At 45.8% G+C, this 17,467-nt stretch overlaps 4 protein-coding genes across 6 annotated transcripts; 2 read left to right on the top strand and 2 right to left on the bottom strand.

The window, feature by feature from the left end:
• Positions 1–674: 674 nt before the first annotated feature.
• Positions 675–9,601, bottom strand: LOC119549612 (oxysterol-binding protein-related protein 9). Of its 2 annotated transcripts, XM_037857782.1 has the most exons (15): positions 9,174–9,601; positions 7,552–7,680; positions 6,779–7,015; positions 6,628–6,705; positions 5,046–5,289; positions 4,812–4,935; positions 3,399–3,806; positions 3,190–3,341; positions 3,027–3,128; positions 2,793–2,967; positions 2,596–2,731; positions 2,454–2,540; positions 1,901–2,022; positions 1,705–1,810; positions 675–1,647 (listed from the first exon to the last, which is right to left on the bottom strand). In XM_037857782.1, exons 1-15 carry the CDS (start codon positions 9,339–9,341, stop codon positions 1,561–1,563), a joined length of 2,355 nt encoding a protein of 784 aa, XP_037713710.1. In that variant the 5' UTR covers positions 9,342–9,601; the 3' UTR covers positions 675–1,560. The 2 variants fall into 2 exon arrangements, with proteins under 2 accessions (XP_037713710.1, XP_037713711.1); XM_037857783.1 differs by lacking the exons at positions 4,812–4,935; positions 5,046–5,289; positions 6,628–6,705; ... (1 more) ...; positions 7,552–7,680; positions 9,174–9,601 and adding an exon at positions 4,084–4,449.
• LOC119549613 lies at positions 5,524–6,756 on the top strand. Its single transcript, XM_037857784.1, has one exon. It carries the CDS (start codon positions 5,626–5,628, stop codon positions 6,610–6,612), a length of 987 nt encoding a protein of 328 aa, XP_037713712.1. The 5' UTR covers positions 5,524–5,625; the 3' UTR covers positions 6,613–6,756.
• Positions 7,771–9,078, top strand: LOC119549614 (elongation of very long chain fatty acids protein 7). Its single transcript, XM_037857786.1, has 5 exons — positions 7,771–7,928; positions 7,988–8,096; positions 8,223–8,316; positions 8,369–8,615; positions 8,678–9,078. Exons 1-5 carry the CDS (start codon positions 7,913–7,915, stop codon positions 9,010–9,012), a joined length of 801 nt encoding a protein of 266 aa, XP_037713714.1. The 5' UTR covers positions 7,771–7,912; the 3' UTR covers positions 9,013–9,078.
• A 709-nt stretch (positions 9,602–10,310) lies between the features above and the next one.
• LOC119551681 (putative fatty acyl-CoA reductase CG5065) lies at positions 10,311–15,743 on the bottom strand. 2 transcript variants are annotated; one of them, XM_037861140.1, is made up of 6 exons: positions 15,614–15,743; positions 12,655–12,837; positions 12,454–12,547; positions 12,193–12,356; positions 10,648–11,691; positions 10,311–10,582 (listed from the first exon to the last, which is right to left on the bottom strand). In XM_037861140.1, exons 2-6 carry the CDS (start codon positions 12,819–12,821, stop codon positions 10,498–10,500), a joined length of 1,554 nt encoding a protein of 517 aa, XP_037717068.1. In that variant the 5' UTR covers positions 12,822–12,837; positions 15,614–15,743; the 3' UTR covers positions 10,311–10,497. The 2 variants fall into 2 exon arrangements, with proteins under 2 accessions (XP_037717068.1, XP_037717069.1); XM_037861141.1 differs by having other exon boundaries at positions 15,620–15,723.
• Between the last annotated feature and the right edge of the window lie 1,724 nt (positions 15,744–17,467).

The raw sequence follows: 17,467 nt of genomic DNA, 5'->3' as shown, positions 1-17,467 counted from the left end.
ACAAACATCGATGTTTTAGGCGACTATCGATGATTTTGTCACATCTCTGGTAGTTTCGCCATCTCTAGTTTTGAGGCCACGTCACCAGTGTGACCGTGTTTTCTTGCAAATAGAGATGGCACTGTGTCTACCGACTACCTGCAGCTATCGATTTCGATTGTTACAAAACCCGCTAAAATTTAAATGCAAAATTAAATGATAAGTAAAATATGCAACAAATATTTTATACACAATTTTTTTTTAAATTCGTTAGATATAATAACTTTCAACATATTTTTTACTTACCAACCTATACCTATATGAATCCTTGAATTCTTAATATCAAATATAATAATAACACAATAACATATGCTGTAAGAACAAATTGCTTTATTTGCTATAATCGTATCCGTTACAATCGATCTGTTTGGGGTATTTCTCTATTTCTCGTTTAACACGTTGGTTAAAAAGGAAATCGAAAAAATATATACAAGTTCCTTGCACCGTGGGCGTGGATATGGGTTCCAATCAAGGCCCTCGGGATAACTATTCGTTTAATCTACGGGTTAACTAGACCGTTAAATATTACTTTAAATATATATCGAAGCGTATTTACTTTATTCGTTTCATTTTGCGTTAACTTTGCGTGAGAGTATTCGGTAGCTTTGCTGTGTGGGTGTTGTAGGCTTTCTGGCTCGAAGGTTTAAAAGTTAAGTTTATTTCTGAATGTCTCAAGAAGTGTGGGTTTCGTTTGCGTTTTATTACAGTAGAGTGTGTACAGGATTTGAGGGAGTGTCATTAGTGGACTGTTAGTAAAGCTTTATTCATTGTGACAAGTGGAATTCGAAACATAATACTAGAGGTAATCGTATAATCGTAATTGATTTAAAAACTATGCGATTGGAAAATCATTGTGCACCGTGTTCAATGTGTCCGTGTGAGTCTGTTGGGGTCTTGGTAACAAGCGTATAGGCAGTATCCGTCAGATACTTGCGTGTCGGTATTGTATTTCGTCTATAGCAGAGTCTTTTATTTCAAAAATAGAATTTCTATCCTTAAATATCTATCATTTCGTAATCTACAACTTTTGATATATCCCACTATGAATTGGTTTTCCTTCATTGTTGCTAGTTAGTAAATGTTAGTAATGTAAAAGGTATTGAATAGGTGTTCTTTTGTTGCAGTTTACTGCGATTGCCTTTGAAACACACTAGTACTTAGTAGTAAATAATAATCGTTAATTGTGTGTAGAAACTGTGAGTGATATTTCCTTTGTCTGTCTCCGCTGAGCTGTCGAGCTTGACTCGCATTGCAACCTTATGAGCAGAGCTTTCCATCTGTTTCGCCGCCTGGATATTCGTGTATATTATTTACAATTAATAACCAGACCCTGGAGGTCACGTCCTTGACCTCCATCTTCTAATCGCTGCTCTATCGTTTCCTGCATTCGTTACGTTGTATCGTCAGTGTCCAGAGGTTTGCGCACTTGTGGAATTAAACATATAGTTGAGGCTCGTTCTTGATATGATCCATATATATAGACGTTTTTGGTGTTGTTGCTCTCGATGTCAGTCGCTGGCATTATCTCTTGGCCTCCTTCTCCTGCAGATACATGCGCTGACTCAGCGGCTTGGCGTAGATCCAGTTATCACCCACGGGCTTAAAGTGCTGGATACGAAGGTTATCAGTTGACTGAGTCATGCATATCATATCAGAGTGGGTTACCTTGTGCTCCCAGGCAATGTCGTACTCCTTGCGCACCTTCGCCTGTTCACGCTGCTGCTGCTCCACCACATATTTGGCCGTGGTGGCACGCTCGATGTCGTTGAACCTGCGGGAGAGCAACGAACAGAGGGATCAGATTATTCTGCTTCACTTTCGAGGGGTCAGATATTAATTGGCAGATTGGTGAGCTGTTTACTTGAGTCCCGCTGTAACTTCCTTCCAAACGCGTCGCGATTCGTACTCATCCTGCTCAACGATTGGTCGAACTTGTTTCTTAAATATGGGTATGCGATTTACGTCGACGAATACTTCGGTTTTCTAGAAAATTCAAGAGATTCATTCAAGTTCACTAGGCGGTCAAACTGATTTGGGATTGGTTCTAATACTGAATACTGAATACACAACAATCATACACAATAGTACGGATATCAACAATTTGAAATACAACTTTTGGAGGACAGGCAGAGGATTAGTAGTTGGTGGGTTCGATTTTCTAGACAAACAAAGTAAACACACATAGGAAATGCTCCCGAGCTATTTAAGAGAAAAGCAGAAGAATCGTGGATAGTAAGTAGAGGTAGAGGTGTGGTGTGGTGGGTGGATGTGGCTGCCAACTCGAGGGGTTGTTTGTTGCAGCGTTTAGGCGCGGTATGCGAAGGAAAAGTACACGAAAAGGTTCAACATTTACGGTAACAATATATATAATGGTATACTACCTACATATGGTAAACATAACATGAGGAACTTACATTTTTATCATGCCACTTGGCCTCCATCAAACCGCTCCACTCGCCGGCAATCGAGACAAAAGGCTTCTTCTCGCTGGGAGCAAAAACCTAAGGACATTTAAAGTTAATATAAAGGTAAAGGATTACTTTAACAGCTAGTCACCTCGGCAGACACCCTATTGCGCTTTCCGCCATAGAAGGGCTTCGTAAGGAACTCCACGTTGGCGTAGTATCCCGACTGGGGGCACTTGATCTCCACCGAGCCTCCGAGCTCAATCCAAGGCACCGTTAAAATCGACCTGGGCAAAAGGGAGATTTTTTATTTATCCAGAAACAGAAATCCTTGAAGCCAATCCTCACCTGCCGTAGCCGTTGGGAAAGGTCACTATGTATTCCTCGCTGCGATCCACCAGGGTCACAACGCCTTCGCCAATGTTGTGAACTCCAATCGAGAGACCCAAGAACTTCGACTTGGTCCAGACATGGGCCGCAAAGGTGATTTTCTTATTGTAATGCTCCGCATAGAAGGCAGAAACTGCAACAAATAAATATATTAGTTCCTCCTTCTAAAAGGGGATACCTCGACTTTATTACTTGGCGGATGGTGCGACACTTGCTCGGCTAAGAAGGTGAGCTGATCCCGTCGGCACCAAGGCACTGGGCCGTCACGCACCTCCTGTGCATCTTGGGATTCCCCTGAAATCAAAAAATAAACATATAAGTGTTGGTCAGAGATTGGTCATTTTGCATTGCTCACCAGGAATATCCCAATGGCACTGAAAGACTTCGCCCAAAATGGGATTGTAGGGCTTCTTGGCTACTGCACTTTTGCGTCCCGCATGATAAGCACTCATATACCAGCGACAGACCTGCACGATTCTGTCGCGTGGATCATCCAGATCCGATATTCTGTGGGATAGGACACAGTATGAGTTATATTCATCATAAGGCTTGGTAAAAGCTTACTTTAAAAACAGATCGGGATGAGCAAAATAGTCGGCGTACATCTCCAGCAGCGAGCGGCGCTCTAGGATAAACGTGGGCAGTACCACTTTCGTGAGGTCCATGCCGATCTTCACCTGCGACAGCAGATGCGTGATCATCGAACCGTGCGCCTCCATGCTAAGGTCCGTCTCTTCCTCCTCCTCGTACAGGGCGTCGTAGTCTATTCCATTATCGTAGCTGGCACTTCGGGAGCTTGTCGCGGTCCTGGCTGTCTTAACGCTGGCATCCGCATCGGCTAAGCTCTCATCGATCTCTGGCAGCGTTTGGGGGGCAAGTGACTCGCACAGAGGCACTGGCTCGGCATTGGCGAAGCCATCCGGAACCTTCTCGTGGGTGGGCGATGTGGTTTCCGAGAAGCCGCGCGTGGCGCTGTAAAAATGGGTAACGAGAGTGAAATCAGGACTTGTTGATTAGGATTCCTGCGGTGTCTGGGCATAAGTAATGGGCTGACATAAATCCTAAAGCGTGATGTCAGCCTGTGCGTGTGCGTCACTGGGACGAGCAGCACCCAGCCTCCGCGGCCCGCATCATCCTCCCCATTTTTTCGTGCTCTGTTGCTTTGCCTCATTTACAATTTATGAGGGAAACACTTACGGCGACCTGGCGCACATGTACCAAGTGTACAGTGTACACTGTGCATCCTCACCTCAGGCTAACGCGTCGGACCCACTTCTTGAACATTGCGTGGGATGCTGATGCTGGCCGGATATTTTACTGCATAATTTCGCTCTTGAAGCGGAAGCTCTCGATTCAAAATGCCTCGGCAAAGCCGCCGAACGGGCTAGGCCATTAGTGGAAAACAGAAAAACTACTGAAAAATCCAGCCGGGGAGCGGAGGCGGGGGGTCGGATTGCACCCAAAGGAGCGCTTCGACACTGCGAGCCGATGACGAACGAAACTACAACTGACGGGCATACACAACGGCGACTGTAACTACGACTAGGACGAAGGCAGTCGATGACGAAGCAAGGCGCCGACGACGAAGCCGTGTCAGCTGTGCCAACAAAGCTCCGATGGGATGGATGGGAGTTGAGACGGGGATGAGGTCCTGTTTTTATTATTTACACGCGACTTGGCCGAAATTACAGACTGCCCCGAAATAGCGACTGCGACGAACTTCGGGCAATGCATTTTGCATGCGCAGCTGAGGCGCATGCGCTTGTCCAAAGGAGCAGATTGAGGAGGAGGAGATGCAGGCCAGGAGCCGGGGGTCTCGGACTGGCGGGCAACGAATGCGTAATTTTAGCACACATCTCGCATTACACTGCACGCTCGCCGGTTGCCGCATCGCATCTGATTGATGGCCAGTCGGCACACTTGGTCAAGAGGGCTGCTTTCGCTGCTACTTATAAGACCTGCAAGTGGTCCACTCACCAGCCAATCGGGGAGCTGCCAAGGCTGGTGAAGGGATCGTCGTAGGCATCGTAGAAGTCCTCCTCGCCCTCGCTGCTCGAGTAGGAGGTCTCCGGCACAACCAAACCAAGAGGAGCGGTGGTAGCTGTCAAGATGAGAGCAAGATTAGTGAATGCAAACAGGGCGCTCGAATTGGATTCGATTAGCAACTTGACCCTGGCATAATTACCAGTTACTTGGCCAAGAGCCACTCACCGTTTTCAGTGGCTGAGTCGTCCTCGTCGTCGCCCAGCTCACCCTTGCCGCCCAATTGACCCTCCAGGGGTACCTTTAGGCCACCGGCCTGGATGTTGTTGCTGCTTCCCGTAGCAGCTCCACTGGCCGAGGAACTGGTCGAGGCAGTGGCCGGTGGGCCGTTGTAGATTCCATTGATGGGGTGGGCCATGTTTTTGGCAATCTGCAGGCTGACTATCGAGTGCTTAATGTGATCCAGCATGGCCTGAAACGAGAACGAGTGATGATTAGCCAAGCGGGAGTGGTGAAAACTAGCGATATGGCCTCGCCAAAGTTTGCCAAAGAAGTGAGCAGCTGCCGTTGGTGGCCAGATGCCGGTCGAGTGACATTCTCTCACGCCTGTGCATCTGGCCTCCAGCTAACCCTGAACTTGCATTGGAAATCGATATGGGTGGGCGGGGACATAGTGGGCCTGGCAATACGATTCGGCCGGCAAACTCCGCTGGGAAAACAAACACACTTCCGCAAAACGACTCTCTAAATTCCTAGCTTTTCCCGCGAATCGATTTACTTATAAACCTTTAATCAGACCTAATCCGCCATGGAGTTACTCGATCCTGACCTCCACAGCATCGACGAGGTGTATGCACAATTTCAAGTGTATAAAAAACGCCGTGAGCGCGAGCAGCAAGAGCTGGACCACAAGATAAAGACCAGGTTTAATCTGGATGACGATCTGAAGAGGCTCAACTCCAGCCTAGAAACAATGGAGGCGGGGTTGCTGGAGCTTGAGTCGAGGCAGTCGCGTCAAAGGAAAAGAACGCCACAATCTAGCTTGGATGTCATTGAGCCTGCTCCACCGGGTGAAGCCGGTTCAGCTCGACTGGAAGAAGATCCCGAGCCGAAACCGCTGCTGATAAAATGCGGCGTGAGCAAGTGCCTCTTTGAGAGTTGCCAAAGGCGTGTGGACAGCCAGCTGCTTTTGCTGCACTACCTCTGCGATCACGACCACAAGGATGCTTCCTTCCAGCGCTGTCTGCCGCTGCTGGAGGGCGAACGGGTTGTGCTTTCTCTCCAGCCGAAGACCTGTCAGTTTCGGGTCAACCAGGTGTTGGGTCTACTGGCTTACGGCGGGGAGATAGAGCACCCGTTTGCGATGTCTCGGAGACCACGAGAGATCTACAACAGCTTCCTGCCGAGGCAGCATTCGCACCTGGAAGCTCACATCCCATTGGTGGTGTTAATCTGCCGCACAGCGACTCATGCGGCTCTTAAGAACAAGGCACCGAAAGAATATATGCGGTCACCAGATAGCCAGAAGCAAGATGTGTTTGTCTTCTGGCTGGTCACACCCAGTGACCGGCTGCAGTTGAACGCCACGCTCTGTCTGTGCGGAAGAGATGCTGCTGAAAGGGTCGGCACCGTGGTGCGTGTTCGACAGATAATTCACAGCCAGGACACGGAGCAATTCATGCGCGTTGACAAAGACTACTGGCGTCTAACGTATGCCGAAGTTGAGAAACTTTCAAACAACTTTCGGGACGAGCTGCAGCTGGAGGTTTCTCTCACAGAGGCACCGGCTTCATAGAGTCTTCCTACTCACACTTGCGTTGTCCTGCAGCGCCTTGCATTTGGTTTGCTCTGCCGGATCGGTCAGCTCCGCGATGCGTTTGTCCAGCAACTGAGCAGCAAATAGGGAAAATGAAAGTGACAGTAAATTGCATAATGCCTGCATTACGTGGCACAATACTCACGTTCGTCTGTTCAATCATCAGCTGGAGGTAGGCATCCGCCTCGGAAACTCGGCGCGCCACCAGCTCCAGGTGGTTGGGTCGTCTGCCGCCCACTCCGGTACCGCCCACTTCCCTCGTGTATCCACCGGCAATGTAGAAGGCGCTCTGGCTATCCCACAGACGCGACCGGTTCGCGTGGCGTCGTATGGTGTCCTCCAGGCGGCGCACCCACTGCTCCCGCTCCTCGCTATGTCTCGCCTGCAAACGGTTAGAAAGTTGGCAAGTTTAGTGGGCTCCTTTGCTTGTGTGTGTGTGTATATGTGGGTATTGGGAAAAGTTTTATCGTTACATCAAGGCAACAGAGTCAAACAAAAGGAAGAACGTGAGGGCCAGACAGAGGTTTCTAGGTCGCTGTCCAGATACCCTTTTTCCTGTTTATTGTTGCACCTGTTTTCCGGGGCAGAGTTGTGCTTGTCTGGAAAGCATGGCTTTAACTGCGACATTGTAAATTGGATAAACAAACGTACTTGGCCTCTTGAACCAATTGTCGTCATATGAATTCAAGACTAGTTTGGAATTCAGTTTTGTTTCCTTCTTCAATTCATTGAGTAGTCAATGTTGAATTTGCATTGCTAGCATAATTTCCCTCCAATTTTTGTTCAAGGATTTTGATTATAGGGCAACATTATTGACAAAACTAATCAAATGCGTTGCTTAATAAGAGATATGACATCAGGAATGATAAATTATGGTGAAACATTAGTGGGGCTTTTATTCTACTGATTATGACTTACCTGAAAGTGGAAGGTCTTGTGGTCCACGGTGATCGTGAAGGTGTTGTCCTCTTGATCGTCGATCCCGATTAGCGCATCCTTCAAGCGCACACAGCCACGTCTCACGCCCTTCATCATCTTCTCCTTCGACTGAAAAAAGAGTTGGAAGTAGGTGAGCTCATTATAGAACAGCCAAAGGGGAACTACGCGTGCTATAAATTAATGAATTCAAATCAATGCTGGAAAGGGAATAAAAGCAGTGGTCAGCGAGTTGTTCGCGCTTAAATGTGTGCCAGCGTTTCCAGGTGATAGAGCAGCAGTTCTCCAGTACCTTGCGAGTTTAAGGATCTAGACCAGAGAAAATCCAACTCAAAGGATCACAATGGAGGCGGCAGCAAGTGAGCTTCTTTGGATTGGTATTAAAGGAGATTGTACCATCTCTCTAATCCAATTGTAGGTGTGGATGTGCGAACGCTAGTGGAGATTCCTGCGGTATACAGGGATCCCTGGTACATGATCACCGTTCTATCTCTCTATCTGTACTTTGTTACGAAAGCGGGTCCACAGTAAGTCCACATGCTAATGCCGACGTAGCTCATTGTCATGCGGGTCGCTGGACTTGGCATTACCAATTCAGCGTGTCCGGCTGTCCACTCGTGTAAGAAATAAGACCTTTAATCTCTCTCCGACAGTTTCATGGAGTCTCGCAAGCCCTACACGCTCAAGCGGCTTATCTTGGCGCACAATGTCATCCAGGTGGTGTCCTGCATATACGTTATCAAGCAGGTGGGTTTCTTCAGCCACCATAAGTATCAGCATCTAATGACTAGATTCGTAGGTCCTCTATCTCACGCACAACGAGATTTTATTCTTCTGGAAGTGCACCGATTTTGGAAGCACTCCGGAGCGCTTGCAGGGCTACTTCTCTCTGGCCTACTTCATCTTCTGGCTGAAGATGTCCGAGCTTCTGGAGACAGTTATCTTTGTGCTGCGCAAGAAACAGAGCCAGGTGACCAAGCTGCATGTCTTTCACCACTGCTCTACGCTTACGTTAGCTTCCTTGCTGATCAACCTTAATACAAATGGTAAGCTCTCCTGAAGCCTCTTATATATCCAATCCCTTCCTGAAATGTTGCATGCTCCACAGGCACCGCTGCTTACTTCTGTGCGTTCCTGAACTCAATCGTCCACGTCATTATGTACTCATACTACTTCGTGGCTGCCGTGGCGGATAAATCTGTGATGCAGGCCCTGACACCCGTGAAGAAGTCCATCACGGTGACCCAGATGATTCAGTTCGCGCTCATCCTGGCGCAGGTTCCAGCGCAGCTGATATTTTGCGGCATGCAGCCCGTCGTGCTCTTTTACTTTAGCACCGTCATCATGGCCATGTTCTACGGTTTCTACGACTTCTACACAAGTGCCTACCAGGTCGCCCAGAGAGGCAAGAGTCAGACGCGTCTGTCCGACTCAAAAAAGTGATGGCCTGCTCACAAATCTCGCAATAAAAGCGCACCAACAAGTGTTGGTGTTTGTGTGTATCCAGAAGTATCTATCGCAGATAAGATAACGCAGCGGGCCCTGGGGAATCGGTTCTGGGTGCGATATGGGGGTTAGTCAGGAGATCGACTGGAGTCACTCACCGTGTAGTAGGACAGCAGCCCGGCGTTCTCGTCCAGCACGAAGAAGCGGTACTGCCAGCCCTTCATCACGTTGGTCCATTTGCTCAGCGTGCCCTCCAGTGTGCCAGATCCGCCCGCACCGCTCGTGGGCGGTCCCAGGCTGGGAGCACTTCCAGTGGTGCTGGTCATGTCGGCCAGCCCCCGTGACTCGGCCAGCGCCTCCACCTCCACCTTCTCCTCCACCTCCACTGATCCCTAGTCGTCCTCGTCGCCGGGAGCGTTCCGTGTCGCCGGACGTGCACCTGCCTCGTTCCCCAATCACTTTTCTGGCCAGGAGTTGGTGATGACGCAATGATGGTCCGCAACTCGCACCCGCAATCTGTCACAGCCTCAGCTCCGCTTGGATTTTGCAAAACAAAGCAAAGCCCTGCGATCTATCGATTCGCGTAAACATCGATGATTTTCAAGCCATCCGAATTGCAGTGTGACCGTGCCGGGAGCGCTCAAATATACCGCTCCGGGACAGCTTGAATATTTGGTTACACTTCGCTTTTGGCAAAACAGTACCTAAAATATATTATTCCATATATCTTCCGTGCTAAGGAGTTCCTATGCTACGTAACAGTTTTTATCACTTATTTTTTAAGTTTCTTAGTTAAAAAATAAAATAATCTAAGTACAAAGGTAAATCACAACCTTACCTAGGTTGTTGATTTTTATTTTTCTCGAAATAAGTTTGATCATTTGGAATACATATATCGAACGGAACTTGTATGACCAGAAGGTGATACTGTACGCTCTAAGAAACTTATTTTCATCGAATAAATGGTGTGCCTTATGATCCATTTATGAAATTAGTTACGTACAGATTAAACTGTTTGTTTTTAAATATTAACTTTAGTTTCCCAATAAATTGATAGGGAAAAAATAGTGATCTTGTTTTCTTATGCAATCGGCTACTAATTTGAACCTCTTGTACCTATTTATAAATAAATAACGGGAAATTTTTTTCAAAACGCGTTTTACAACACTACATAAATCGAAGTAGCTTCGTTTCGCGCCAAATTCAAAAATGTATATTTTAGTCACCCCAATTTCCCCATCTGAAACCCATGTGCTACCCTGTATATTCCATGCAGCGCTGAAAACTCGACACCATACATAAACCAATGTTTTATTCGCTGCCTTTCAAAACAAGTGAATTACAAACGTTTCTTATCAACAGCACCGCCTATAACTAGAAAACTTAGTTCCTAAAGAAAACATAACAACTACGGCTTGGGGCAGGGCACATCTTTTGGTCTCCAGCACTTATTCTTAACTAAGCGTCCCATCCGGACGGTTTTTAGCCTGCGAAGAAGCACCTGTAGAGCATGTAGAGGATGCCGAATATCCAGATGCCCTTGTAGACCTTGTCCACCACCCACATCCTGGGATAAAAAAGAGATCATGGTTAGTGGGGGGTTGGTATTCCATGGGCAGGGTTAGTACTTACACTTTCATGTGCCTCCTGGCCGCCGGAATGGACTCGTCCGACTCCTTTAGGATCAGACGGCGGGCGCAGAGGACGCAGTTGGTGAAGTAGTCGATAAGGTCCAGCTCGATCTTCTCTATAACGTATGTGCGCCGCTCTTTGTTATTCATGAGCTTGCGCAGCTTCACCGCCTCTGAGTTGTCAAAGTTCCACACATTATTGGCATAGTACTCGAACACCTCGAATCCCTTGAAGATACGATTCTGGACGCGGCACAGTACGGGAGGATAGCGTAGGATCCATAACAGGGCGTCCACGAAGAGAGCCGGCATCCACTGGAAGAGCACCATGCAGACGTAGTGCACCCAGTAGTTGGACTTCATTGAGCCCCCCGGATACCAGGCCACGCCATTCAGCGGCACCTTGTTCTCGATCACCCAGCGACCCAGCTCGATGATCTCCGCCCAGGATACTTTAATGTCGTTGGAGGACGTCATGTGTGCCACCCGATTGGTGGTGTCCGTGCCCGCAGTGATATTCCTCCAACTGGCCACCAGGATACCGTTGACAGCCACATCCACGGGCAGGAAATCCCCGTAGCCAGAGGAATTGCAGTACATGGTGCGAATGACACCCTTTCCCGCTCCAATAAGCAGACCAGTAGGTCCGTTGATGTTGTCTGTCCAGCCGGGAATGGGCTCCTTCCAGATGGGGATCACGATCGAGGGTCGCAGGATCACGGCGGGCAGCTCGTCAAACTTCTCCACCACCAGGGCCTCGGCCAGCGACTTGGTGTAGGCGTATGTGTTCGGGATATCCCCGAGCACCTTGCGCTCAATGGTGGCCACCTCGTCGTCCGTCAGCCACTCGCAGGCCTGCATCACCTTGTGCGGATCTGCCGGCGGGTCGTAGGGCTTCTCGTACAGCGTCTTCACGTGCAGGTGGCAGTAGGCCGTCGAGCAGTAGGCGAAGAAGTCCAGGTGCTTCAGGGTCAGGGCCAGTTCCAGCATGTACTTGGTGCCGCGGGTGTTCATGAACACGGCACTCCGGAGAGGTTCATCGAAGCTGGGGGAGGAATTGGGAGTTAAAGGTTGAAGTAGTAATCTACCAAGCATGACTTCATGTTGGATTTCATAAAATGGAATATTATTATAAGATATTGATTATATATTCCTCAAAAACATCATTGAATTAGAACTTGGGTGAATAAGAATAGAGCTAATTGTTCGGTATGATACTATGTCTGAAATATCAAACTAGGTATTTGTAAAATTTACTATCGCATAGTATCTCTAAACAGTTATATCTGTTTATAAACATTGCCATAGAGGTATAATCATGCAACGTAATAATTTTCCCAAGTGGAACAGGTCTGAGGAAACCGATTTAAAGTGATAAACACGGATTAACCGTTTATTCCACTTTAAAATCTTCGAGTTTGAAGATGGCTGAAGATTAAATATTAACAAAGTATTTTCAACAAACTTGGTTGGTTTTTTTTTTTAAGTAAAAATAGTTTCAGATTTATAAAAGCTTTTGCAAGAAATTTTCGGATGTGGAACTTACCGCACTGTGGCTGCGCAATGGTACACTATGGACACCTCCTGGCGCAGTGTTTCCAGATCCTTCTCCGATATTCCCAAGCCGGGCGAAAGGACGTCGCCGGCTATGGCCACCACTTGCTGCAGGATGTGCTCCTCGCCACGGAGCTGCTTCACCTGGTCGAAAAGCTGCCAACACACAACACACACGTTAGTTGATTAATTTCATAAGCCAGGCTATTAATTCTCATAGTTTTCATAATTCCATAATTCCCACCCTGCTTACCACATTCTGGAATATATCCTTGATGCGCTCCTGGGGATCCTTGCCCTTCTTGGGGCGGATGAGCAGATAAATGCGCTTAAGGCCACCGCACGACCTGCAGGAATTAATAATATTGCATAAGCCATGGCGGAAATTGGGATTAATGAGGTCACGCATGGAGCAGCTGCCCGCCCACTTTGCACCCACTTTCTAGCCACTTACCGGAGCAACTTCTCGACCAGGACCTTGCCCAGGAAGCCAGTGCCTCCTGTGATGAACAGACTACGTCCCTTGAAGCACTCCGCAATGCGGTCCACCTCGTTGTCGTCCACCTCACCAATGGTGGCCAGGTCATCCTTCTCGTACACGAACTTCGGTTTGGCGGCCATCTCTGATAGCTTCTGTCTAAAGGAAAAATTAAAGGATTGTTTTAAGAAATATTAAAAATAGTTTTTAATTTCTAAAAAGAAATATCTGAGGTAAGTTTATGGTATATAATAACTAGGATTGTTATAAGTACCTCAGTATTCCTATAAATACTTTACTTTTCAAGAATACTGGCTCCTAAAATAACCAAAATAAACTATCTAACTAAATCTTCAGTTCATAGATCCTAAAATATGCAAATTTATAACCTTAATCTGCAGTCCATAGATCCTAAAATTGACAAATAAAAAATCTAACTGTATCTTCACTTCATAAATCCCAAAACTGTCAAATAAACCACCCAACTAAATCTTCACCTTATAAATATGTTTGGTTTCCGGGCGTTCTTTAAGTTTTAAAGAGATGATATCTCCTAGTTGACCGTTTTATTTTCGTTTTTACACCAAAGATACATAAACTTAAACACACACCTAAAACTGGTACCTTTTTAAAAACTCCTAAATATTATATGTACTATTTTATCAGTTTAATATGATCTCTAAAAGAGGAGTTGACATTGTTGGGTTTTTCCTGGGGCACTTATGGAGCTATAGGCACGTAATGGCCGTCGCCGCCAAGTGCACTTTTAATTTCATTTGATCTTGGCTGTAAAGTGGCCGTATCAGCTACATGTGAGTATGCGTATGAGGCAACCAACCAGTTAGCCGGCGGAGCGACAATTGCAGATTAGGCCACGTTTGGCTTTTGGTCGACTGACCAGTGGCCACATAACTGGCTGGCTGGGTTTCTGAGTGTCAACGCAGTGACCATCGAGTGGGCAAGCGTAGCGACACCGATTCGGCGTTACGGCACCAATTAAGAGATTGCCACATCCACGTCCACATCTGTGTCCAAGTCCATGTCGCATGCCCCACGATTCGCACCATGAGCTTGCCGTGGGCGGTGGAGCATGCCCAGAGCACGAGCTGGTGCCACGCCGGAGCACCTTGTGTCCTTCATCCGCTGTTGACGTAAACTTGATCGAAAGCCGTTGGTCCCCTGACACATTGACCCGCATTCGACACTACATGGTTATTAGACGGCGCGGACTTGGACCCCGCATAACAAGCTGGACTACCTATAATCTTCTGGTTGGCGGAGCAAAGCCGCAATGAACTGGGGTTGGGGTGACAAGTGAAACTGAAGCCATATCGGGAAAGGAAGTTGGCTTCAGCGAGTCGAAGTTTAAATACCCTTGTGGTACAAATCAGTATAAATCAGTATCAAATGATATATAACCAGCTAGTTAAGCTAATCCGAAAAGAAAATCCTATTAAACAAGTATTTAATTAGGCATCATATGTCATATTTGTGATTTTTTAAAATTATAAACCTATAAGGCTAACTTCATGTTAACTTAATCTGACAAATGGCAAACTAGCACCTTAACAATGCCATTAAGATATCAGATAAATTTAACTTGAACATTTTATCTAGTCAATAGTTTTCAGTCAGATAAATTCTTTCATTTCCAAATTGCAGTTGATTTAACCCAAAGCAAAGTTAACCTTTCATTGTGAAACCGGCCTTCAAGGAAATATATATCTTTGCACTTATATTATAAACAAAGTGGAGTCAACTAAGATCAGTAAATAAGTATATATGGCCTATATTTGAATACAAATTAAAAATAAAGACTGACAAATGAATTTTCCGATCGTTTCTACAAATTAACTACTTTTAGATGATATAAGAGAATTGTGAATTTACGATTATTATAGGCGTTATAAGAACAAGCCTATAATGAACTTACGTATAGTTCGTATCAACCTCTTTATAAATTGGCATTTCAAACTTAACGCAACAATTATACTACCCCCTGTTAAGTCATAAAAAGCAAATAGCACTAAAGTTTTACTTAATTGGCGACTTCGAATGTCTCGGTCCCAAATTAAAAGCCTTATATGACTTTAGCATTGGGCCAAGAATGGCTGGTCAGCGGCCAAGATCGCAGCTATAGAGCGTAGTTCATTGCTGATACCAAAGACTGTGGCAGCGAACGTGGTTTTCGAAAGTGAAAAAGGGCAGATGTGTGTTAGCCTGGTTAAGAGATTGCGATTGCCACACTCAACCCGCTGACCCCCTAATCTCGGCCAGCAAGGCTGTGCAACACCAGTTGGTCGGCAATTGTTGCAATTTCAGATCTGCTCCGGGGGGCAATCGGGTTGGCATCTAAACGGCTTCAAAGGCTGGAAAGCCATAAAACGATTCCCGAAATGCAGGTAGATAGTAGCCAGTCATTGGGAGTACTACAAACTGCAATTTATACCACTTGATGCGGTGATTGCATGCCCGACGACAGCTGCACTTGCTGGCAAAGAATGTCCATGTCCATGTCCATGTCCAGGTGGCTGGAATTTCCCAGTTTCCCAATTCGGAAAATACCCGAAAAGTGCCTGGTGCCCGGTGCTTCTTGGTCCGTTTGCATGTTCGGCTTTTCTTCTGGGGACAACCAGTTTGGAGCACTCAGAGATGTCAACAATGCGATAATAAAATCAAGGAGTGGATGCAACGGTCTATAGTCACGACTTATTGGGTATACACAGTGGTTGGGAAACCATATTCGAATATTCAGCCAGACAGCCAAGGACCTATCACCTTTTCGACTCAAGTCTTTTAACCAAAATTCAATTAATATATTCAGCCTTGGACTTTGATTCGCATGCTAATTGCATTAGTGCCACTAAAACAGTCTTTGATTTAAGCTTCTGTTTAAAATTTTAACTTTAAATTAATTTTATAAGTCGGTTCGCACCTTCACTTGGCAACGGTGGCAGACCCTTTTAACCAGATACTCGGTTACTTTGGCAGATTAAGTTTCGGATACAGATAATGTTGACCCGCGCTCACCGAATGCTAAACACAAACTGATCACGAAAAGAGTCTCGCACTCCCAGCCAACCTAATAGAAAATAAAACGAAAACAACTTTGGCCCAAACTATGTATCGCATCGGCTAGTTTTGGCTTGGAGCACACACAGCTGCAGTTCTCCGAGATCTGGTGGCTAGTTTCCGAGCTGGCACACCGAGAAAAAGCAGCTCCGTGTCAGGTCAAACTTATATTTACATTATCCATACGAGTTTCTCATGTGAATATACATAATACGTAACTGGTATGAACTCTGTACTTCTTTACGTTCGTTTCATTACCTGGTTTAAAGGGTTTCGGTAAGTAATCTATTTTAGGGTTTCTCTGTAATTAAAAAAGTATGGAAAATTTTCAAAGTCAACTGCGGAATATTAAACTGACTTCTGGTTATAAACTTGCACCTAAGTAATTAAAGCCTTAAATAGCTATAAAATTTGTTTTCCATGGTTAATTACATTTTTTAACAAAATAAAATAGGCTAAAACTTTAGACTGTTTTAAAAAGAAAACAAAACGTGTATTTTTGATAATTATAAAATTAAGATAACCATAATAATATGTAATATATTCAAATTGTAAAGAAAGTTCATTACCCTAACTGCCATATTATATCAGTACTTCATCCGAGATAAAATAGATATGAACACTAGACGTCTTTACGAATATATAACATTATGTATTAATAAATCTAAAAATACCTTATGCGTATTATCAGCATCAGATACTATTATTTGGTACTTATGGAAGTCTACCACAATTTTTGAAGAAAGTTCCTAACCCTAATTAGTAATTACCATATTATATCTGTTTTTCTTTGTGTGCATACAGACGAATCCAAAACCGAGAGAGACTCGATCAGTGACACGCAAAACTTGGCGAGGGGCTTCCCCCTGGGTGCCTTGTTATCCCTCCCAGCCCCTCCTAACCCCTCATAACCCAGTTTAACCCCTCCTAACCTCCTCTTAACCCCCACCTATCCCAACGGTCAGGGGTTGAGCTACTGTGGGCCGCTTTCTCACTTCGCTGCGCTCAAAGTAAACGATCGTCGCCCGGTGCTCACCTGTTTTACCTGCTCACTAAACAATTTCGTTACAAGTGCATCCGCCTGCAGTTAGAACGTGATGCAATTGAGCTTAGCAAACAATTCAATTTTCCCCAGCCAGCATCGCCTGCGTTGCGCATACGCAGTGTGTGCCGCCTCTTCTTAGGGAAATCAGCTGGCCCCAACCATCAATGCCAACGAACCGGATCGGTGGGTGGATCGGCGAAAAGCGTCTACCTAAGTTCGCTTTATGGCACACATAAATCCCCATTGCTCCGGCCATTAATTAGACGGGCCTGGTTAGTTACAGTTGTTGGCCAAAAGCGCTCAAACCGAAACAGAAAATGAAAAGAGAAACAAAAGATGAACAGAAATAGTAGCAGTCGCAAATTGACAATGGCATTGACATCGAATCAACGCAGCAGCATCTATTTTATTGGCTTTATTTCAGCCAGGGCTGCAGCTAAACCGGGCTAATCAAAGTGGCCAAGAGGAGAATGCAGAGTGGTAACAGGCGACCCGACCTCTGCTAAACTCGCATTTTGGCCTAAAGTATTCAAATCGCCACGTGACACTTTTTTGTAGGCTCGTCTTTTTGATCAAATATGTAAATTACCTATTGGGCATTAAAATTACATCCGGTTTTTATCTTATGCCTAAGAATTATAAAATGTCTATTATAATATATGGTTTATATTG

This window comes from Drosophila subpulchrella, chromosome 2R, assembly GCF_014743375.2.
Source record: "Drosophila subpulchrella strain 33 F10 #4 breed RU33 chromosome 2R, RU_Dsub_v1.1 Primary Assembly, whole genome shotgun sequence".
Classification (NCBI taxonomy): domain Eukaryota; kingdom Metazoa; phylum Arthropoda; class Insecta; order Diptera; family Drosophilidae; genus Drosophila; species Drosophila subpulchrella.
This window is presented reverse-complemented; position numbering and strand designations above follow the sequence as displayed.

Excerpts from the sequence above, each read along its gene's own strand:
- LOC119549613 (XM_037857784.1), top strand. The coding sequence starts at position 5,626 with ATGGAGTTACTCGATCCTGACCTCCACAGCATCGACGAGGTGTATGCA.
- LOC119549614 (XM_037857786.1), top strand. Across the intron at positions 8,317-8,368 it reads GCATATACGTTATCAAGCAG|GTCCTCTATCTCACGCACAA; the intron begins GTGGGTTTCTTC and ends CTAGATTCGTAG. Across the intron at positions 8,616-8,677 it reads GATCAACCTTAATACAAATG|GCACCGCTGCTTACTTCTGT; the intron begins GTAAGCTCTCCT and ends CATGCTCCACAG.
- LOC119551681 (XM_037861140.1), bottom strand. The coding sequence starts at position 12,821 with ATGGCCGCCAAACCGAAGTTCGTGTACGAGAAGGATGACCTGGCCACC. Across the intron at positions 11,692-12,192 it reads CATTGCGCAGCCACAGTGCG|CTTCGATGAACCTCTCCGGA; the intron begins GTAAGTTCCACA and ends TTCCTCCCCCAG. Across the intron at positions 10,583-10,647 it reads GCCAGGAGGCACATGAAAGT|GATGTGGGTGGTGGACAAGG; the intron begins GTAAGTACTAAC and ends TTTTTATCCCAG.
- LOC119549612 (XM_037857782.1), bottom strand. The coding sequence starts at position 9,341 with ATGACCAGCACCACTGGAAGTGCTCCCAGCCTGGGACCGCCCACGAGC. Across the intron at positions 3,342-3,398 it reads CATCCCGATCTGTTTTTAAA|AATATCGGATCTGGATGATC; the intron begins GTAAGCTTTTAC and ends CCTATCCCACAG. Across the intron at positions 2,023-2,453 it reads CCAAGTGGCATGATAAAAAT|AAAACCGAAGTATTCGTCGA; the intron begins GTAAGTTCCTCA and ends TGAATTTTCTAG.